General features: G+C 39.8%; 1 protein-coding gene across 1 annotated transcript in view; it reads left to right on the top strand.

Moving 5' to 3' along the window:
* Window positions 1–21918, top strand: part of LOC130927503 (receptor tyrosine-protein kinase erbB-4-like) — a 452680-nt gene that overhangs the window by 256651 nt on the left and 174111 nt on the right. Inside the window, exon 3 of the mRNA XM_057853388.1 lies at window positions 14094–14280. Coding sequence (XP_057709371.1) covers window positions 14094–14280 — 187 coding nt within the window. The remainder of the gene's footprint in view (window positions 1–14093; window positions 14281–21918) is intronic.

Here is a 21918-nt window from a genome sequence, read left to right on the forward strand (position 1 = left end):
CCTCATCATATAAGTTGTTTTTCAAAATTTTTATTTATTTATTTTTAGTATACCAAAATAAGTCACTTGCTTTTTTGTCACTTGTTTTGATTTACATTATTTGTGCAGCTATTTTAACAATAATACTTATAATACTAGTTATTGTTTGCACTGGTGTAGTGGTGTGTTATGTTGTCAGTGGCACACCTCAGTATGATCCAGTAACTTTCTTTATCATTAAAACCACCAGTTATTAGTTACTTACAAATTACTTCTCCTAAAACGTAATTGAGTTAGTAACTCGGTTACCTCATTGTAAGAGCAATTAGTTACGCAGCAAAGTAACAGCCGTTAATGTTTTATGTTCTACACATTATTACATTATACATTCTTTCATATCAAATATGTTTTTATTAACCCAATTTAATTGAACTGAATTTGTTTCATTCCCCAAAAAAATGTTGGTCAAATTTTTTACATTTTTTTAAATCACCTATATAAACTGTATACAAACTTTCAAATACTGTGAGAAGAAAAAGCCTTTTTTGTTTTTCCTGTTGTACTGAACCCACACCGAACCGTGACACCCCTACTGAGGCAAGTACTGAACCATGACTTGTGTGACTTGTCACACCCCTAATATACGTATATAGATATACAGTATATGTTCAATATGCAGATGAGATTCTGAATCTCCTGCCTCTCCTGTCTTTGCTCTCAGTGTTTTGATTAAAAAGCATCACACAAGGTTAATGGATACTTCATTCAAGAAAAGTTTAGGGCAAGTGACTGTTTTTGGTAATTGAAAAAAAAAAACATACATACAGTCATGTGAAAAAATAAGGACACCCTTTGGAAGCCTGTGTGCCATACTTGGTCATATGGATATTTAACATTAATTTTAATAATCTTGAGAGATTCAACAAACAGAACCGAAGAATTAAAACTAAAAAAAAGGTATTTCTTTCTGTAAAACGTAATTTTAAATAAATGCAATATCTGCTGAGGAATAAACTAGGACACCCCCACATTCAATCCCACTTAAAATGGCTAAAATCACACACAGGTGTATCACATCATGTGCACATGATCAAAACACTATAACCCAGTGTTTTAAAGGAGGCTTGCCTTATTTAAACCTTACATTTAGTAAGTACTGACTGTTGACGTGAGAGAAAACACGATGGTGAGATCAAAGGAGCTCTCTGAGGCCTTCAGAAAGAAGACTGTAGACACTTATCAGTCTGGTAAAGATTTCAAAAGATCTCAAAAGAATAAAATCAGCCATTCCACTGTCCTGAAAATAGTCTACAAGTGGAGGACATTCAAAACAACTCCCAACATGCCCAAGAGCACACAGCAAGATGCTATAAGAATTCTCCAAAAAGCCTCAAATGTCATCAGGGGACCTACAACCAAAACATACTAGTAAATCCACCAAGGACTGGCTGAAAAGGAAGAAATGGAAAATCCTGGAATGGCCGAGTCAAAGCCCAGATCTTAATCCCATTGAGATGCTGTGGGGTGACTTGAAACGGGCTGTACATGCAACAAACCCCTCAAACATCTCACAGCTGAAAGTATTCTGCATTGAGGAGTGGGGCAAACTTTCTTCAGATCGATGTCAAAGACTGCTGGATGGCTACAAAAATGGAGTCACTCAAGTTATTTCAGTCAAAGGGGGTAACACTAGCTATTAGGTAGTAAGGTGTCCTTACTTTTTCCTCAGTTAGAATCTACATTTTTGTTGATAAATTTCGTTTAATGAGTAAAATGATGTTAGTCTTTGTTGTTTGACTGCAATTAAATCACTTTCTTTTCCAGAGATTAAGAAAAACAACATCAGACATTTATATGTAAACATTTCCTAATAAAGAACTGAATATTTAATTGAGCGTCTACAAGGACAACGCCAACATGTTGATGATAATGCACATTCAGAAGGAAAACAGTACATTCGTTTTAATTAATTGTACCCACCTGGACGCCATGACGTGTATGTAAAAAAAAAAAAAAAAAAAAAAAAGTTGCCCGAGAGTTCGCCATGCTAATGATAACGAGAATGCGAATGCTATGCTAACGCTCCGAGCCACCTAGCCAATCATTTTCGCGTCACCGGAAACGGCATCACCACCCCCTTCCCTCCTCCCACTCTGCTCACTCAAAGGCAGCTGTGACAAAATCAGACAAATCGCACTATATTCAACCAAATTGTAGTAACTCGCACCTTCACATCCTCATTCACGGTAATGGCGTTGCAAAGATGGGAAAAGTAATAAATTAGATTATTACCGAATAAAAATGATAACGCCGTCATACGCTCACACTGTTATTAACAACACTGCAAACAACAATTAAAAAAGAAAAAGTGTTAAAACTTGTCAACAAAAGATAGTATTATGGACCCAAATTTATGAAACACATGCCTTCACCCTGCACAGCAACCCCTTATTTTCATTTTTGTTTTTTTCTAGTTCCGAACTGAAAATAGCAACTGTTTTAATTACCTATTCAAATATATGTGGACTCTGATCCATTTGACTGATCATCGAGTGTACCGCTTTCTATCCCTCTGTCTGTTTCATCATCCTTTCACCTTCATCGCTTTGCTGACTCCAGCAAACCTCCCTCCTTCTCCATCCCATTTTGAAGTTGGGGATTGGAGGATTCGATTTCAAAACTGGGCACGTCTCAGTGACTCAACTGAGGGGTTTGTTCCGCTGCCACACTTCCGTTCACAAATGCTCCGGCCTAGGGAGGAGGAAGGGGGAGAAATCCCTTTTAATCTAGTGAATCTGGCTCTCGCTGTCTCTTTTGTTCACTGTTAGTGGGACTTTGGCGCTCTCTTGGGATGCATGTGTGTGAGGTGGGTGCAAGCCTGGCTAACAACACCCTACAGTTTGTGTCAACATTATGTTGGTGCCTATGTCAGTTCAACATTTACTGTTGCAGTGTCTATTGGAATTTACAATAAAAGTGCTTACATGATATCAGTTTAACCCTTTCAGGGACAGTGATCACTGCAGTGGACAACTATTCAAAAGTTGACAATTGACACCTTTAAAGGGTAGATGAAGAGTTCCTCGGATTTCGGTGTAATTTGACAAATGTAAACTTTGGATGAGTTCGTCGGAAACAACTGTCATTACTGACACGTAACTGCAAGAAGAATTGTTTTAGTTTTTTAGCACTCCGTTAATTCTGCTTTCCCAAACTTGGACGTTACCCCGGTAATACACCAGGCACGTCTGTGGCGCATCAAAGCACCACTGACGCTTGCCCCCCATTACCACAGGACACGTTTTACGAGCCACGTGTGTGGAGCGGCTCCATCGGTTCATGCGAGGATTGCAAGATCGCACGAGTGTAGTGGGTATTTAAAGATAATAATACAACAACCATTTGCCTCAGAAACCTTGTGTATTGGTCGGCTTTCTTTCTGAATGAAAGAAAAAAAATGAAGTCCCGTGCTACAGAGAAAAAAAATCCCACTGACAAAGATTTTAACATGTATTTTACAAATGAAATGCCTCAATGAATCATTGTTTTTCTTATGAACGGTTTTCAAAAGCTTTGTTGATGAACTTCTCAAGTTAAAGCGCCACACAGAAATTCATTCATTCATTCATTCATTCATTCATTCATTCATTCATTCATTCATTTTCCTTGACGCTTTTCCTTCAATTGCATATTATTTTGAAAATCGACCGGATCCACCGTATTTTTACACAAGTGACATCCGGTCAGGCCATTTCTCACGTCAAATAATAAACTCTGCCGTTCGTTTCGAGCGCGACGCGTTAACCGCTTCTAGGACGCGTCTCAAATGCAATCGCATTGCGACTGGTGTGCACACGCTGATGACTTTAATGGCCGCGTTTCACTGCGTTGACCCGGCGGCAATGCTGACGCGCCGTAGACGTGCCTGGTCTATTACTGGGGTTAGACGTCATTTACAGATGGCAACAGAAGACATGGCGGACATTATAAATGGTATCATCATGGATAGTGATATTTCCAGTGAAACTAGCCGTCCAGGATCCATTTTTCGTAACGTTAGCGATGATGAGAGCTTCCACGGAAGATTATCTACCAATAATTCTTACATGTTTGAACTAGCGGCGTCAGATAATGACCATTTACTCAGCATGATTGACGGTTCGGCACTTAATGAAAGGAAGAGTGATAAGCCTATGTCTAGCATCGTTATTTTTATTAGAACCTCTCTTTCACCAGTCATTCTTTGATATAATTATCAGTAACTGCAAAAACCGACAAGTAGTTACAGTGGGGCAAATAAGTATTTAGTCAACCACTAATTTTGGAAGTTCTGCCACTTGAAAATATTACAGAGGCCTGTAATTGTCAACATGGTTAAACCTCAACCATGAGAGACAGAATGTAGAAAAAAACCCAGAAAATCACATTGTTCGATTTTTAAATAATTTATTTGCAAATCATGGTGGAAAATAAGGATTTAGTCAATACCAAAAGTTCATCTCAATACTTTGTTATGTACCCTTTGTTGGGAATAACAGAGGCCAAACATTTTCTGTAACTCTTCACAAGATTTTCACACACTGTTGCTGGTATTTCGGCCCATTCCTCCATGCAGATCTCCTCTAGAGCAGTGATGCTTTGGGGCTGTCGTTGGGCAACACGGACTTTCAACTCCCTCCGCAGATTTTCTATGAGGTTGAGACCTGGAGACTGGCTAGGCCACTCGAGGACCTTGAAATGCTTCTTATGACACTATGCCACTCCTTTGTTGCCCTGGCTGTGTGTTTGGGATCATTGTCATGCTGAAAGACCCAGCCACGTCTCATCTTCAATGTCCTTGCTGTTGGAAGGAGATTAACACTCAAAATATCTCGATACATGGCCCCATTCATTATTTCCTTTACACAGATCAGTCGTCCTGGTCCCTTTGCAGAAAAACAGCCCCAAAGCATGATGTTTCCACCCCCATGCTTCACAGTGGGTATGGTGCAATTCAGTATTCTTTTACCTCCAAACAATGGAACCTGTGTTTCTACCAACAAGTTCTATTTTGGTTTCATCTGACCATGACACATTCTCCCAGTCCTCTTTTGGATCATCCAAATGTTCTCTAACGAACCGCAGTCGGGCCTGGACATGTACTATCTTCAGCAGGGGGACACGCCTGGCAGTGCAGGATTTGAGTCCCTGGTGGCACATTGTGTTACTGTGGTCCCAGCTCTCTGTAGGTCATTCACTAGGTCCCCCCGTGTGGTTCTGGGATTTTTGCTCCCCGTTCTTGTTGTCATTTTGACGCCACGGGGTGAAGAGGGAGCTGAAAGTCCGTGTTGCCCAATGACAGCCCCAAAGCAATACTGCTCTAGAGGAGATCTGCATGGAGGAACGGGCCAAAATACCAGCAACAGTATGTGAAAAGCTTGTGAAGAGTTACAGAAAACGTTTGGCCTCCGTTATTGCCAACAAAGGGTACATAAAAAGTATTGAGATGAACTTTTGGTATAGACCAAATACTTATTTTCTACCATGATTTGCAAATAAATTCTTTAAAAATCAAACAATGTGATTTTATGTTTTTTTTCCCCACATTCTGTCTCTCATGGTTGAGGTTTACCATTGTTGACAATTACAGGCCTCTGTAATATTTTCAAGTGGGAGAACTTGACTAAATACTTATTTGCCCCACTGTATATGGATCTACTAGTAAATGTATCAAATTCATATTAATAGACAACCATTCAGCAGCGCTATCTACTTATAACAGGCCAGCAACAACAACAACAACAACAGGTCACACTTCAATGAACAGGCAGTAGATTTGCCCTCCTATATCAACAGAATTGCATCAAATTTTAGAAGTAGAAAAGTAAAAAAGGTGGTACAATTAGATACATGTATCTTTCATGCAGCTACACAAAGATTTACCTTTACATTGAAACATTTAGGACAATAGAGTGCTGTAGAGTTATATTTAACAGGTAATTTACTGCCCTAATTGAATAGGATTAAAATGACAGGGCCAAGTATATTTAGTATGACCGTGTACTGAAATGTGCAAAACTCCTGAGTATTAACTCCTTTTTGAATTACTCAATTCTGTTGTGTCGTTTTTCCTCTAAGTGCATATATGAGGCACTCAGTTGTCTGAGTGTGGAAAAGCTTGTTTGGCTGATCTTTGTTTAATGAAGGTGACCACACAAAGTAGATTTACGTGTCCATTGGCTCAGCAAGCGCCTGCTGCCACACCACTGTTTGTTGTTCTTTTCCTTTTAATCTTTCACATGACAAGCATGTCATCTTCTTTCTCTACGTTGTACTCCTATTTTTCTGTGCAAGGCTGCTCTTGAACATAAAACTGCCAGCTTTGTAAGTCGGATAATAGACCAAGTAAAAAGGACAGAAACACAGTTGTGAAGCGTGTGCTCTGAAATACAGTAATTGCCATTTTTACTAACGTATGCAGACATTAAGGTAGGGAGATTTCACAGCACTCACTGCTGTGTGACACTCCTTTGCTTTTTGGAAGATTTAAATGGAAAGAATATGGAACAGCTCCCCAGGCAATGTCACTGAACTTGGCGCTTTTCTTAGTCTGTGAACTTAGAATTTTTTTGGTTGTCTTTCAGGGTTGAGCAGCCCTCCCAATAATGTGACTATGAATTGTTGAATAGGCTTTAACTGTACAGTATTTTTGACTAAAGTGTTGCAATATGAATACCTGAATGTTGAGTATTCTTAAATAATATGGTAATATGCTTACTGGACTGTATTCTTTAGAAATATTTTTTTCCCAAAAACAAACAAAAAATTCTTCCCTCAGGTTTGTGTAGACGGTCAGTCTCAGTGCCACCTAACGTAAGAGAATAAGGGAAAAAAATAATGTTGCGCCACTTGAGATGTCCTTGGTGTCCTAACCCTCCCATCCCCCATATGCTTCCCCTGAGCACTTGTCCAGCGGCTACCCTTGCAGGCCTTCACTTAGTACATCAACAGCCGTCTACAATTCAAAATTTTGGCTACAGCTGGAAGTCTGCTTCAATGCACATGCCTACACACTACAAACACATTGCTTGCAATTTGGAGGCAAGCACAATATTTCACACGTACCTATAGCCAGTAGAACTGTTGTGTTTGATATAACATTATGTCTATATGCAGCACATACAGCAGATTCATGGCTCATTACGTCCCCGAACTATTTTAAATTAATCCGTTTTACCCTGGAAACCCCAGTTTCCAGACTTTGCGCAACCACTTTTGTTTCAACCCAGCCATAAAAAGAAGGTAATTATATTCATAATTCAAAATGTCTGTCATTTTTAGCTTAGAATCATTAATTTATATCTAATATTCAGTTTAAAAATGTATTCACTCGCATATATTAAACTTTTAAACAAATTACGTCACAATGAAAAGAATAATGTCTGTAAATAGGTAACGGATATCTACCTCATAACTATCGCTTAATTGCATTTTTTTTTTTTTTTTGTTACTGTCGCATTTTCCTCGAATTTTAGATGATAAATAATCGATCCAAACAACGAAAAATTGAAAAAAAACATTTAACTTAAGGGTAAAGAAAAAGAAAATCTCGACCACTCCTATTGATGTCTGTGATTTCTGCATTGCGAACTTTGTTATATTACCATGTTTCGGCCATAAAATCCCCAAAAAGTCCGGCTGTGGCCATTCACGGCTGTGTCTTGTGACACTCGGTGAGACATGCTACACAGAGTTTTTGGATCGAAACAAGGTAAGTGAGCAATAATAGCTCGTTAAAATCATGTTGTCTTTAATTATGCTCCCACCTCAAGTTAGGGTAAAAGGGTTTCATTTTTGTTTTTTGTTTTTTTTTCTTTTTTTCTAAAAATGCCCTCCTGTTCAAAATGTTTCTTCCCCCAGAAAATTAAGATTTTAAGCTTTCCAATGATGTACAGTATCACACATGCATATAGGACAATTTTGAAATTTGGCCAAATTGGGGATCTCTGGGCGGAACTTCAAGTTGCCTGAGTGTTTTCTGCCCTATACCTGTTGATTTTGGTATTTATTCATATTTGGCATGCTTGTTAACTCATTTGCTCCCATAAACATACAAATATATTCTATTTTTAATTGTTTCAGTGTCCCAAAGATATATTTATAAGTCTTTTACATTTTTTTTTTTTTTTTTTTTTTTTTTTTTTACAAAAAACATCTCTGGGTTCTGATACAATTTAGCTCCAAAGCACAAAGCTGAAAATCCATTTTAAAGCAATAAAACTGGCCACTGGATGGCTGTAGTGCATTTGGTAAGACCCGCAACCCGATTTAACGGCAATGAATGGCTGGGCGGCACGGCCGGGCGCCGGCGGAAGATGACCGAATGGAGAACAGCCTAGAGAATGCCCGGGATGCCAGGCGCTGGACGACCAAGCAGAACGACCGGGACCACCAGTGCAGCGGACGATGCTGTTGAGTCCTTGCTGCTCGCCGAGCAGACCCCGTAGAGAATCAAAAAAATCCATCTTTATGAGACAGGCAGCGATGAGGGAAAAGTTGACCCGGCTGTCGCGGCAACAACAGCGTCATCTCTTAGTTAGTTATGTGTACAGTAAAGGAATTATTACTTTGCTATCAAAAGCTCTATTTGTCTTGTTGTTAATGTTATTTTGTAAAAGGCAAACATTCAGATGTTTGGCATATAACTAAAGCAAAAACAATAGCTGTGTTAAAGTCAAAGTTATGTTTGAAATGTATGCTTTCACAAAAAGCTCAATTTCTCATTTTTTTCAACAGAAATTGGAAAATTGCTCAAACTAAGCTATCTTCTAATGCTGATTTCTAAAGAATGGAAAAAGATATGAACTTACTTTTTTTCCTGCTGAAAGAACAGAGTCTAACCTTTCTTTTGGTGGGTTCCATGTTTATATAGCAATAGAACAGAATTTTCTGTGGGCCTTGCAAATTCAGTCAAAATCCAGTAAAAAGGCCGGGAGCGAAGGGCCTTGCTCTGGTGAAAATGGCTGGGTGTGAATGAGTTAATTTTCTTCTCTGTGGTGTGTCAAATTTACAAGACATTTTTCATCATTTTTACTGGCACATACATTAGGACCTGTATATGTGACATTTATTTATCGTTTATCTGTTTCATTGGCGTGTATATACTCAGCGATTGTGCTGGCGCAGTTATATGTTTGAAGTGGTGCGTTCTTTTTCACAGTTGCCACCAGTCCAGGGTGTTTTTCGAATTCCACTCAAGTCACCATAGATAGACCTTGGCACTATGATCTTGAACAGGAAGTATACGAAGTAAGATAAGTCTTGCTGATTGTTACCATCTCCGAAAACTTCCATTAGAGCTCATTTTATCCCAAGAATGCAGTCGTCCTGAACTTTTTTCAGTGCCACCGACAATCATAGATGTCCAATCGTGGCCCTTTTCATCCTTCTGCTACGAATTTCGTTTATCACCTATAGACATCCAATCCATTTGAACTGGGAGATCTGGCAGTTATTGTACATGCGTTCACTCACTGCCAACCCTGCCAATTCAAATGTATTTGACGTCTATTTGCATTCACTGGCAGCCCATGTGTTAAAATTATTGAAAAATATGTCTCTCTGGCGATATGAAAAGCAAGTCTTAGACACGCTGCCAAATACACACACATAAAGCTGTGCATGCGGCTGCAACGCTGCCCCCTTTGTGTGCCTTGAGGGTAATTTTAATGAGCACTTTTTAATTTTCTTTCATTTTTTTTCTTGCTTGAGTAGCAAACTAAAAACTATCCATCTCTTGAATTATCTATCTTGTGATGCCTCTCAGACAGATCGACTTTTTGCAAAGACGTGCAACCCTTGTACCCCCATATTGCTAATTTCTCTTGAGAGCATGTTGTGTTTTTCTGTCATCAAACCTTAAACAAAGTTTAATACTTGAACTCAGTAAGATCAACTTGTTAAACGTAATATTTCGGTCCCCATAAAGCTGTCAGACCCTTCCAGAATAGTTAAACTAGGCCACTCGTATCATGGCTATATATTTCCCTTCATTGTTTCAACTATATCCACATGCACTCACCAGACTAAGGACCGTCTGTTCCGATTAATGGGAATGAGCAGGGCAATGACGCTGGAGCTGCAGCCGTGGCTTAGTTACTGGTGGTGGATGGCCATGCTCTCTGACAGCTGTCAGCCACAATGATTATGCCGCTAGGCCAGGGCCTCCTAAGCACTTATATCAGCTCAGTGCATCAGCTGCAATAGAATTTCACGCACACACTTGTTGATTATCAGCGGACCAGTGTGGAAAGATGTATCTGACCGCCTGTCTATTAGTGACAGCAACCATGATGGCGAATGTGAGAAAGAGGGCACAGCCTGTCTCTTTGATTCATTCAACATCAGCTTCTTCTCGGTGGCTTTTTGCCAAAGTCTCCACAGACATTATACCCGGTCCTAAATGACATTTAAAGTGCGAAGCAATGCCTGCCCTCGTGTCGCACTCACCCCAGGCCCCGTACAAGACATGATCGCTGAACCCTGTGCAGCTGCAAGTGTTGCAGTGTGGTCTCCAGCCCTGGAGCAAATAATCTTCACTCAGATGCTCTGATTCAACTTACTGGCATGATTGAATATGTAGAGAGTGACCTCAGAGGCACATGCTGTCAATGATATGATGCATGCTCTGGCTCTCCACACCTCCCTTTCTCCATTTTGACACTTTTTTCTGGTTCATTGTCTGTTTTCTGCCCTTCGAACCATTTGAAGCAGCAATGTGGTTATTTAAATATTGTTTGTTTTTCAAAAGGAAGGGATAACGGTTCACACAAACCCGCTTTCGATTTCATTTTCTGTTTCCACAAAAGGTACCGATATAAAATCAATGTCAGCAGAGCAATGTAAACCCTTATCATTGTATTGGGCAATACCTTTGAAACTCACTACTTAATCCCCCCAAATTTTGCTGTATGCTGCATAATTGAACAAGTCTATAAAAACAACATCATGAATTTGAGTCAGGTGCAGAGATCGCACAAACTGGGCCAAATGTATAATTACAAAGGCAGCTGGCAAAATGCCATTCAAAGTCTATTAACCTGCAAGAGGTCTTAACCCAATTAAAGAAAGCAGTCCAGACAGGGAGTTGGCAAAAGCTCAAGTCCGGAAAGACTCCAAGTCATTGAAATGAAATAACACGTGTAGTCTAGACTCCACATAACAAAAATGAAAGACAAATACCTAGCCAAATCTGATAATTAAAATGAAAGCAGGTAATCCCTTATCTGAAAAGGAAGCAGAAGATGCTTCAAATAGAGGAACTTTTAATGACTAGTGACCCATGTTTGACCCACAGAGGTAGTTTAAACTAAAAACAAAACAACAACAAAAAAAAGAAACTCAAGTCAAACAAGGGAAATCAAACAATAATAGATAAACAACAGGGAGTGACTTTAGAAACACCAAAAACTCTAAACCAGGGGTCCCCAAACTACGCGCCGCGGGCCGGATATGGCCCGCCTCCACATTTGGTCCGGCCCCCTGAACAATTCCAGAGAGCATTTAGATTTTTTTTTTTTTTTTTTCTCAATAGTGTTACTTATTTTCTGGCCTTTTTCTGTGAAGAACTTAGAGAGGGTTATCTGGTTATTATCTATTATATTATATTATATTATATTATATTATATTATATTATATTATATTATATTATATTTATTTTATTTACTTTTGTTCCGTGAAGAATCCAGAAAGGGTTATTTGATTGTGGCTTTCTGAAAAACAATATTTTTTTTATATTTAGGTACTCCTGCAATCGTCACAATTTTTCTGTTACAAACTGACCCCGGCCCCTCATCAGAGAAGGGAAAAGTTATGTGACCCTCACAGGAAAAATTTTGGGGACCCCTGCTCTATATCCTCTCTGCAACTATGACATTTTAGACATCCGTAGGCCATTTGTGGGCCCTAAACAAAATAATGCCAAGGGGCCCATATTTTTGTAAAAATGTATTAAAATTGTAACTTAATGTGCATCTTTCTTGATTTTTGATCTCATAACTATGTACACAACATTGCCAAGCATTACCTTGAATTGTACATTTGGGGAAATCATCATTTTGTAAAGAGGACGGCACTCCACCTCCAATTCCAAGATAATTCTCAATAGCTCCTTTGAATCACCCAAAGTACAAAATATGATTACATGGAATAAAATTTAGCCCAGGAAAATATTTGTCAACAAAAACCTGTACTGTGGGGAGTGGGCAACTAATTAAGTAGATTCACCATAGGCTGATACATGACACATACCACTTGATAATAATGTCCAATATAAATGAAATGACTACACTAGGACAGCTAATTTTCTCCACGGTATTTTGCCGACTATTTTTTTATACCTGTCCACACTTCGTTTAAGGTGCATTTAAGGCCCCCCCCCCCCACTTCGGCAATGTACGCCTGCATTTGCACAAACTACGCATGCGCAAAAAGGAGAAGCCTCATGTGTTACGTCATCGCCCGCGTGGTTTATCTCTGAAACAGAAACTCATTCTTAGCCCACGGAAAATTTCGAAATTACCACTCCTTTTAGACTGTCATTATTTTGTGATCACTGTTTTTTTCATGATCGCAATTAAACGCATCACACACGAGTGAGAGTGGAAGGGAGAGCACACTCTGCTTTACGTGCAGGCGCCGTGTTGTGATTAAAATACATCTTTATAAAACAACGGAAGCCTGACATCATTACTTGGGATGTGACAATCGATGTTCATTTGCTCTTCCACCACTTGGGAAATAACAAATAGAAGCATATGTTGTGGCGCTGGGTGGCTGGAAGCCGCAAACAGGCTGCTTGTGCATAAAAGTGGCGATCCTGGAAGTGGCAACAGTTTTGACAGGCAGAAATGTCTGGGAAAAAAAACTGATAGCGCGCCTCTTTGACTGAGGGTATCACGCAGGTCACTTTTCGGGGTTTAATTTTCCTCTACGCATTTTTATATACAGTACTCATGTTCGAGTTGAGTTCGGAGGAGCCAGCACCGCAGCAGGCTGATCGGAGACAACTCGGGAGTTTTAAAAAAACGCTCATCTCCACCTTATCCGCGATTAGAGGAACCCAAATTGGCACTGAATTGAAGCACATTATTGAGACGTAGTTTGAAGGTTCAAGAAAAATGTGAGGAAAAGAAAAGAGCAGGAAAGCCACGTCATGATCGTCCGCCTCCATTGTTTACGATGCTGTCATGCCCCACTAAAAAGAGCGGCGGCATGACGTCCCTTGCTGAGTATCCGAATGTTGTACGGTGACAGCAGTCCATATTAGGCAGTGCGCGGGCGGCGGGTAACATTACCCGCCTACATTAACCGTCTAACAACTAATCCATACTAGTGTAGCTGACATGTGGTATAGTCCAAGTAATTACATGTTTAAGGCCATTATCCGTCCGAGTGTAGACGTAGCCTATTTCTACGCTCTCCAGTCCAAATGCATATGATGCCAATATTTCGTTTGACTACAATCAGCGGAAGCCGTACATTTGCCGTTGCCGACAGGTGACAACTTGCTCAGCTTTACTTGATTAGCTCCAGGCCTTCGCCCTGCAGCTAATGGCAATTACCACTACAACTTATTGACAAGCTCAGCTGACAACAACGTTGGGAGTCGGAGTGTCTTGCACAACAACCACAACAACATCAACAACATGCTCTATTACCTTGATACTGTTGTTTCTTTTCTTCTCCGATTTTCTTCTTTCGTTTCTCTGCTCCAGAAGGATAAAATCTCTTTGACATATTCGTGCATCTATTTTCCAAGCAAGTTTGAGCACCAATAATGGCAAAGCAGGTTACCCAGGTTGCCAGATTGTATTGACAAGAAAATAGATGTTTGCATAGATAAACGGCAATGCGTGCCACAATTTTCACAATGCTCTATTGACAACGTATAAAATGAGGTTACCATATTGGGGGGGTGGCCCTAAGCAGCTGCATAGTCTGCGTATAGGCTGGGCCGGCCTTGATCCGACCTCTAAGTAAACTCATTCACAGATGGATTTAAAATTTGAAGCTACTTCTCCATGTTTTCTATGGCTCAAATACACTAACAGAAGATTCCATCATTCTGTTTGCAGTCGATCCGAGAAGTGACAGGCTACGTGCTGGTGGCTCTGAACCAGTTTGAATACTTGCCTCTGGAGAACTTGCGAATCATCCGAGGGACTAAGCTGTACGAGGGCCACTATTCACTCGCAATCTTCCTCAACTACAGGCACGATGGAAACTTTGGCCTGCGTCAGTTAGGCCTGAGGAACCTCACGGGTGAGTGACATTTGTCTGCTCTGTGTCCTGTAATGAGAATGTTAAGTGTCTCACAAACCATCGAACTGTAAAACCCGCCCATTCATTAGTAGACTGTGAAATTGATAGCTGATTAGGAGGCGTGCGGAGGGGGGGTTCAGTGTCCTCATGAACAATGGACCTTTTTGTTGCTGCATTTCTTTTTGACATTCCAAGCCCAGAAGCCATAACGAAATGAGGCTTTTGACAAGACAAATGAAAAGCATCTTCCCTGCGGGGCATAGTTGAGAAAGCTTATGCCAGAGTAAGTGTGAATCAAACGATTTATTTACACTGTTGTTATGGGTGCATGATATGGTGAAACAGTTCATTTTTTGTTGAAAGACCACAGTTATAAACTGTATCAGTAAGTATTAGTTGATGTTATCGATGCAAGTGCAGTACACTTTGAAGAACAAAATACAAAAACTTCAGCTGCAAAGTATAAGGAATGCAGTGAATTGTAACAGTATTGCATTAAATACGTATGTGGTCCTAGGGATGTCGCAATCACATATTTTTGAAAGTCACTTGGTTGTGAGAATCTGCCAATTCTCAATCCCGATCTGATACCTCGGTAATGTACTATGGAAAAAGAAAACATCCATCCAAGTGTCTATTTGTTCATGCGTAAGCCGCACTGGACGATAAGCCACAGGGATAGTCACACCTAAAGACTACTGCTGTCGCGATACTAAAATATTTTCACCTCGATATCTATACTGAAAAAAATACTCAATACCATTTTCAATAATACGTAAATTAAAGAATAATAATAATGTTTTTTTAGGATCTCGTTTTTTGCCATTGGATGATGTTAGCCGTCCAGTTTTGTGGCTCATGAAAAACTAAAAGTCTTTAAAAGAGTTTATGACTACTAGATGTCCAATCCATTTGAACTGGGAGGTTAACAACGAATTAATGTTCATTCACTAGCGACCCTCCCACTTCAAATGGATTGGATGTCAAGCGCTTTAATTGCAGTGTCTTTATATATCTAGATTATTTTGTTTCTTGAATCCCTTAACTAACCCCAGCCCTAACTGTCTTGGACAGTTATGGAAATCAAATCCATTTCAACTGGAAAGGCAGGCATTGGGTGATCAGGTCTCACTGTCATTCGATTGCTGTCAGCCCCCCAGTCAAATTGGATTACAGTATGTGTATTGCGGTCAATAATGACCAATGAATAAATACTTAAAAACGAATACAGTTACTCCCGGGTTACGAATGAAATTGTTCCTATGCTGGCGGCATAACCTGAATTTCCATGTAAATCAAAATTAACCCTTCAAGTACTCCTAAATACCCGCCAAATCTCAAAATAACTATCCAAAAACATGTATTATATGTCATTGTACCGTCCTCACCAAGACGTTAACACTAAATCCTAGCTAGACTTTTTTAAAAAAATTATTATTATCATTGTTATTAAAATCCTAGCTAGACAGCGAGCTAAGCTCCAAAATTGACGATGTCAAACGTCTGTGTGGTTTGCTGACTTTATTCAGCTGCTAATGACAACAGTGCTTGCAGAATGACACAAAAATAAAATTAAATCATTTTCATCCTCAATAACAGCAATTCAAATTTGGGTTTATAACAAGCTGCTGATAGGGCAATAACAATCCACACAAACAATTAGAATGTATCAGTTAGCGTCCGTGCTTCATCAAAAACAATCACATAAACTCGCCCCAAGTATTTGACCACTGTTGAAAATGCACAATAAACACTACAAACTATTTTATATACAGGTGTTGCCTCTGTGAATGCTTTACAAGCAACAAATGTGCGCGCAGGTTTGCAACTGCAATATTTCTCCTCTCTCTCTTACTCGGCTTTGCAACTTCTTCGTGGGAGCAAAACGCTATTCCTCGTGTGTGTGCGTGCGCTCTTCTTTGTGTGTGCAAATATGTTCTTCTTCATGTGTACATGCGCTCTTACTCGCGTGTAGAAGTACTACCTGCTCTTGTCTTCCTGCACCAAAATAAAAGCATGCATCACAATACAAAAGTCAACATTTAGGGAAAAAAACCCAAAAACGAACGACTGTAGACACGGACAGGCCCCGGCGTCGTCAAGTCAAAATCATGCAAGTCGGGTAAATCCATTTTAAAAAACAGTTTTTGAACACCTGATTCCGATTCTCTTCAAATGATAATCATTTAATCGGATCGGGGACATACCATACATAAGTCCAACTCCCCTAATTACCGTAAGTTTTGGACTTATTCAATTAATTGGACTTATTGATTGATTTAACTCATTGGCTGCCATTAATGCCGATAGACGTCAAGTTCATTTGAACTGGGAGAGTTGGCAGCAAATTGCTGTCAACCCTTGCAGTTTAAATGGATTTGACGCCAATATTCACAAACTAATTTAAATTCACAGCAGAAGGATGAAAAGAGCTATGAGATGCCATCGTCAATGGCAGTGGAAGAGATTATAAACAACAGTTGATAAGCAATATTATTTGTGTTTTTAATGGTCAGTTTTTGTGTTTGACTCTCTAATTGTGGACTTTAGACCCATGCAGTATTGTGACAAAAAGATTTTTTTGAATATGCCAAAATACTTTATCTGCAGTGAACAGTCATAACTGATACGATCTGTCTCTTTGTAATTGTAGGCATACGCAGTATAACAGGCATGAAATATCATATTAAAACATGTTTATTTCTCTCTCTTTTTTTTTTTTTAAATAAATCAATTCTTTTTTTTCATTTCTTCAGCCATGGATAACTGCACAGCCTGAAGTGATTATTTGTGGAACTCCAATATGTGTTTGTGTATTTTGTTCCAACTTGGATTCCCATACTCACACTATACTTTGGGAATTTATTTTTTACATCACCGCTGGCACCTTTATTTATTCCAAGATGGTCCTTTTTATTACAGTGCCAAGCTGATGCTATAGTGCTCGGGGAGTTCTGGCTGGACCGCGTAAGAGGCCACTGTTTGATGCCCCATCCGTGGCCTCCAGCCATAATGTGCGAGGGAACTTGTGGTTAACAGCCGTAGACTGAGTCTGCTTTACCACTGCTATCACTGTTCGTGTTCACTGTCGAATTAGCATTTTATTTTGGTCAACCTATAACACCCAGAAGAAGAAACACAAGAAAATTAAATGACTGGAGCCTGTTTTAGTTATCAGCAAGCAGAATAGAATGACATCTATATGAAGTCAACATGAGTTACAAACATGACATACGTATAATACAAATAGCATTTTTAATGAGCAATTCACTGCAAAAAATCTGTCTTACCAAGAATATGTCTAGTTTCTAATAGTAAAATGTCTCATCACATTTAAAATAAGATAAAATCCGCTAAAAGTATAATTTCAGTTTTCAGACAAATTTGATTTTTTCCATTGTTTTTACTTCTTATAGGCAAAAAGTAACTTGAAAAATTGAAAAAATGTTGTATACCTTCAACAGTGAAAATTAGCCAATTTTGAAAAGTTATTCTCCAGCTAAACTAATATTCCGCCTCATTACTATCAACTCTCAAAAAATTATTATCAGCAAAGACAAAGGCATTTAATTGCTGACTAAATTAACTCATTCTCTGCGATTGATGACAATCGACATCCAAATGGAAGTCTGTTAGAGTCTATGGCACCCTATGAGTTAAAGTGTCTGTTAAAGCATAGAAACAATCTTAAATAGCATTATTACATGAATTAGAATCATATTTTGAGACGATTTGACTATATACTGTACAACAATTTGGCAAAGCGCAGATAACGAGAAATTAGTCTTTTAATCATATGTTTAGCCCTGCCTGTCATTATAGCGCTCTAGCGTTCCCAGCTGAAGGATGACGTTGGCAGGGTCACGATTTCATCTGATTTAGAATTCAGCCCATTGAGGGGGATTATTCAGAACGAGGAAAATGTGACGAAGAGAGAAGCAAAATGTCATTGTTTCAATCTTTGTACTACAATATTTTTACAGGATATTCTTTTTATCTAAGTATTTTTCCTCAATTGCTAAATAAATTGTATGGTAATGACAAATAACAGTCATATGCTAAATGGAATATGAAAGATTAAAAATGCATGTATCCAGAACAACATAGCAAAATTACTCCATCATTGTCAAAACTGTCGACTCCTTACACCTCCAGAACGACATTTTAGGCCACCAGAGTTAGTCCGGCTTTTGTCATTTCACTGCCCCGGCTTTGGAGCACGTGAACAAACCAGGAAGCGTGACAGCTAGCTAACATGCTACCCCGAACTTAGCGGCATTTCCAAGTCTTATTCTCACCTTTCGAAGTGAAAAATCAGACAAAACTGGCCCGTATCATGTCACACAGCAGCGGGGTTGTCGATTGTCTTCACCGATTGACAACCCCCCCGAAAGCGAGCAAGTTACAGCTCGTTGTTCCCCCGCTGCGGGCAGGAGAGCTTGTTTGACGGGGAAGTAGCTGGAGAATGACCGCCGGACAAGACGGCAAACTTTGGAGGACAGCGTAGCCGCCCGAGCCAGCCCGAGGATAGTGGTCTATTGCCTGGCACACGAAGAGGGCAGAGGGGGCTGGAAGTCTGGACGATATGGAGAACCGCACCAGCATAAGCCGAATATAACACTCTCCCGGTGGGCACGCGAAGAGGACCGAGGGTGTTGTGCGACAAACCGCCGGTCGTCAGCCGAGTGGCCTTCTCAGTGGACAAAGAGCATTGTCAGCCACAAAATGCAAGCCAACTCCATATTAAAATGTTCGCCTTGATCCCAGTATTTGACATAATGCAAAACATGATGTTTACTCATTTCCTCGTAAGTCCAATGGTCCGACAGTTGTCGGACTTGTTTTGGCCAATCTCCGCGGTGAATGGGAACTTTTTGAAACCCAAAAAGGCTCACGTACCTTTCTCTGGAGTGATTAAAAAAATAAACAAATTAATCCACAAAATCAGCTGAATCCGTTGTCCATCTGCATGCTATAAAGCAATGCTGTATTGTGAGATGCTGACCCAGGTGACGTCACATTCGCATTCCTCCTCAATCAAGGAAGTCAGTTTTCATGGCGTGGGATTAAAAAAATTGAATATATAAATTGATCGCTTCCACATACATCCATGCGGTCCATTTCATTCAGGAGCATAAAATACCGTGTGAAATATGAAATAAACATGCTTTTTGCTGTCATAGGCACTTTAAGCTGCAGTTAAAACTATGTGACTCAACTACTTAAGATTCTAGTGAGGACCTTTCCTTTTCCATCATGACCGATAGACACTTAGCCACCAGCTTGCTTGCTTTGCCAAATCCACTCCCTGTGTTTGAATCATAACGGTCGATCAAATATTTGACATCTTACAGCAAAGTTCAAAACTTTTCTATCCTCAAGTGCTTTGGCGGGTTTGGGTCAGCTGTCTCATTTATCACAGAGGCTTTGACTTTGCTGTCAAATTAGTTCATTGTTCAACTGCCAGAAGTTCCCCGGAGATGTGTAAAGTGGTCGTTATAATCGATATATAACATACATAAGGGGATCAGATATATTAACTACATAAGGGGCTAATAGGGGAAGGCGCGGTAAAATACCCTCCAGTGATGAAACCCACGTGCATTTTACTTGGTTCAAAATTGCCTTGGATGAAATCAATTTGTCGCTAGTATATTGTTGCAGTGCTCTTATTGATTTTCCCGGCTTCCTCACTGAGTGCTGTGAAAAGACTCCACGGACTTGAGGGGGGCTAAAGGATGGGGTGGAGGAGGTCCCTGGCTGAGCAAGGATAGGCCTCCCTCTGATGCACCTTTCAATCAAGCTTAGCCAACTTAACCGCAAAAATGTTAGAAGAGAGTTTGGATATGCTCTGCGAACACAAAGTGAATTAGAAATGAAACTTTTTGTGGTTAATGGTATTTATTTTATTTTATTTTATTTTTTTCTTAATGCATTGCCAAAATGTGTATGATCGGGAAAAATTATCGGGAATGATTGGAATTGAATCGGGAGCAAAAAAAAGCAGTCGGATTGGGAAATATCGGGATCGGCAGATACTCAGACTAAAATGATCGGGATCGGATCGGGAGCAAAAAAACATGATCGGAACAACCCTAGTTGGAACGTATTATTAATTAATTACAAAATATTTAACGAAGTAGAAAAATTAATGCGTTTCAATCGTGGGTCGCGTTCCAGTCACGGAACATTTAAACTGTGCAGATCTTTTGTAAGAGCACAATTTTCCGATACACCGATTGATCTCATGCACGTATTAGCTTAGCTAGGTTCATGAAAATATATACAGTGGAAACTCGACATACGATTGTTTCAACATCCGTCGTAAAATTTTACTTGTCATTTGACTTGACACATGAAAATGCGCAAAATACAACAATTTCTGAAAGCGGCCCAATTTCATTTTTTCCTGTAAGACGGACACATGGCGGATTTTCTTGTGAGAGACAGAAAACAACATGGATCCCATAAAGGATAGTGCAGGTAGTGAAAAAAGGAAAAATGTGACACTTACCAATGAAATCAAGATGGAAATGATAGACAAATATGAGTGTGGTGTGCATGTTACAACCCGATCTAGGGTAATCAGGACATAACACGCGTCTGTGCTCCTCCCGTCCAACCCTCACCCAGAGAGGCCAGCGAAATCACTGTTTCAAGACCAGTTTTTTATTTGCTTCAGGAGAAATATGGCAAAACAACAAACATAACAATCTAACAAAACCCTACCTTCCCGAACCAAAATAAAAAAGAGAAAAATAAAGACATGTCTCTAACCTACCTTTTCATCAAAAAACAGGAGAAAAAGGGTGTAACCCAAAAATGGCTTCTCCCTCCTATGTCACCGCTATACTATTTACAATATTTACACAATGTACAGGTATATTTTCAAACTAGACAAAGCAGGAAACACTGACACAGTTTGCGATCTGCACCCACGAGCGTGGGAACGAGGGTGGTGGTATGGCTGGAGAGGAGATGAGTGCTTGTGGCAAGGTCAGGCCAGGGAGTGAACACCTCGGACAATCACAGGGCACCAATCAGGAGCGGCTGAACAAGCAACACCTGCACCTGATCCATTCAATCAGCAAACCAACTCACCCCCACACAAACGCATGCACGCAAAAACACAGCAGTGGAAAAAGCAAAACAAGAACAACTTACCCACAAGGTCACGCTGCAGTGCGTGTCAGTGAACTGGGGTGAATATGCGACCAGAATATGTCTACGATCTCGACGGTCCTCCTCCGACCTCCGTTCACCCATCTTTATAAGTTAAGTTGATTATTATTGTTATTGTGATATCGGCAAGGAAATTGCCAACTTCGTCATTTTTTAAATTTATATCAGACTAGTGCAACACAACACAGCCACTGTCCGCCGTAGCCGACGCAAACAACAACAACATGAAAAGAGAAAGTTCCCACTCTTCCTTACCGCTCTCGCTGTCGTCAGTCACACGGTGCATTGAGGAACAGCATGCAAAACATAACCACCACATTAGAACCTGATTTGTTACATTATTATTATTATTATTCCGATTTGGTTAAAAAATGTATTTGTTTTGTTATGTGTAATTGCTATTTTTAATTGTACCAGCAGTATTTATTAAGGATTTAGTGTAGGTTTTTGGGCTGT

Source organism: Corythoichthys intestinalis, chromosome 12 (assembly GCF_030265065.1).
Source record: "Corythoichthys intestinalis isolate RoL2023-P3 chromosome 12, ASM3026506v1, whole genome shotgun sequence".
NCBI lineage: Eukaryota > Metazoa > Chordata > Actinopteri > Syngnathiformes > Syngnathidae > Corythoichthys > Corythoichthys intestinalis.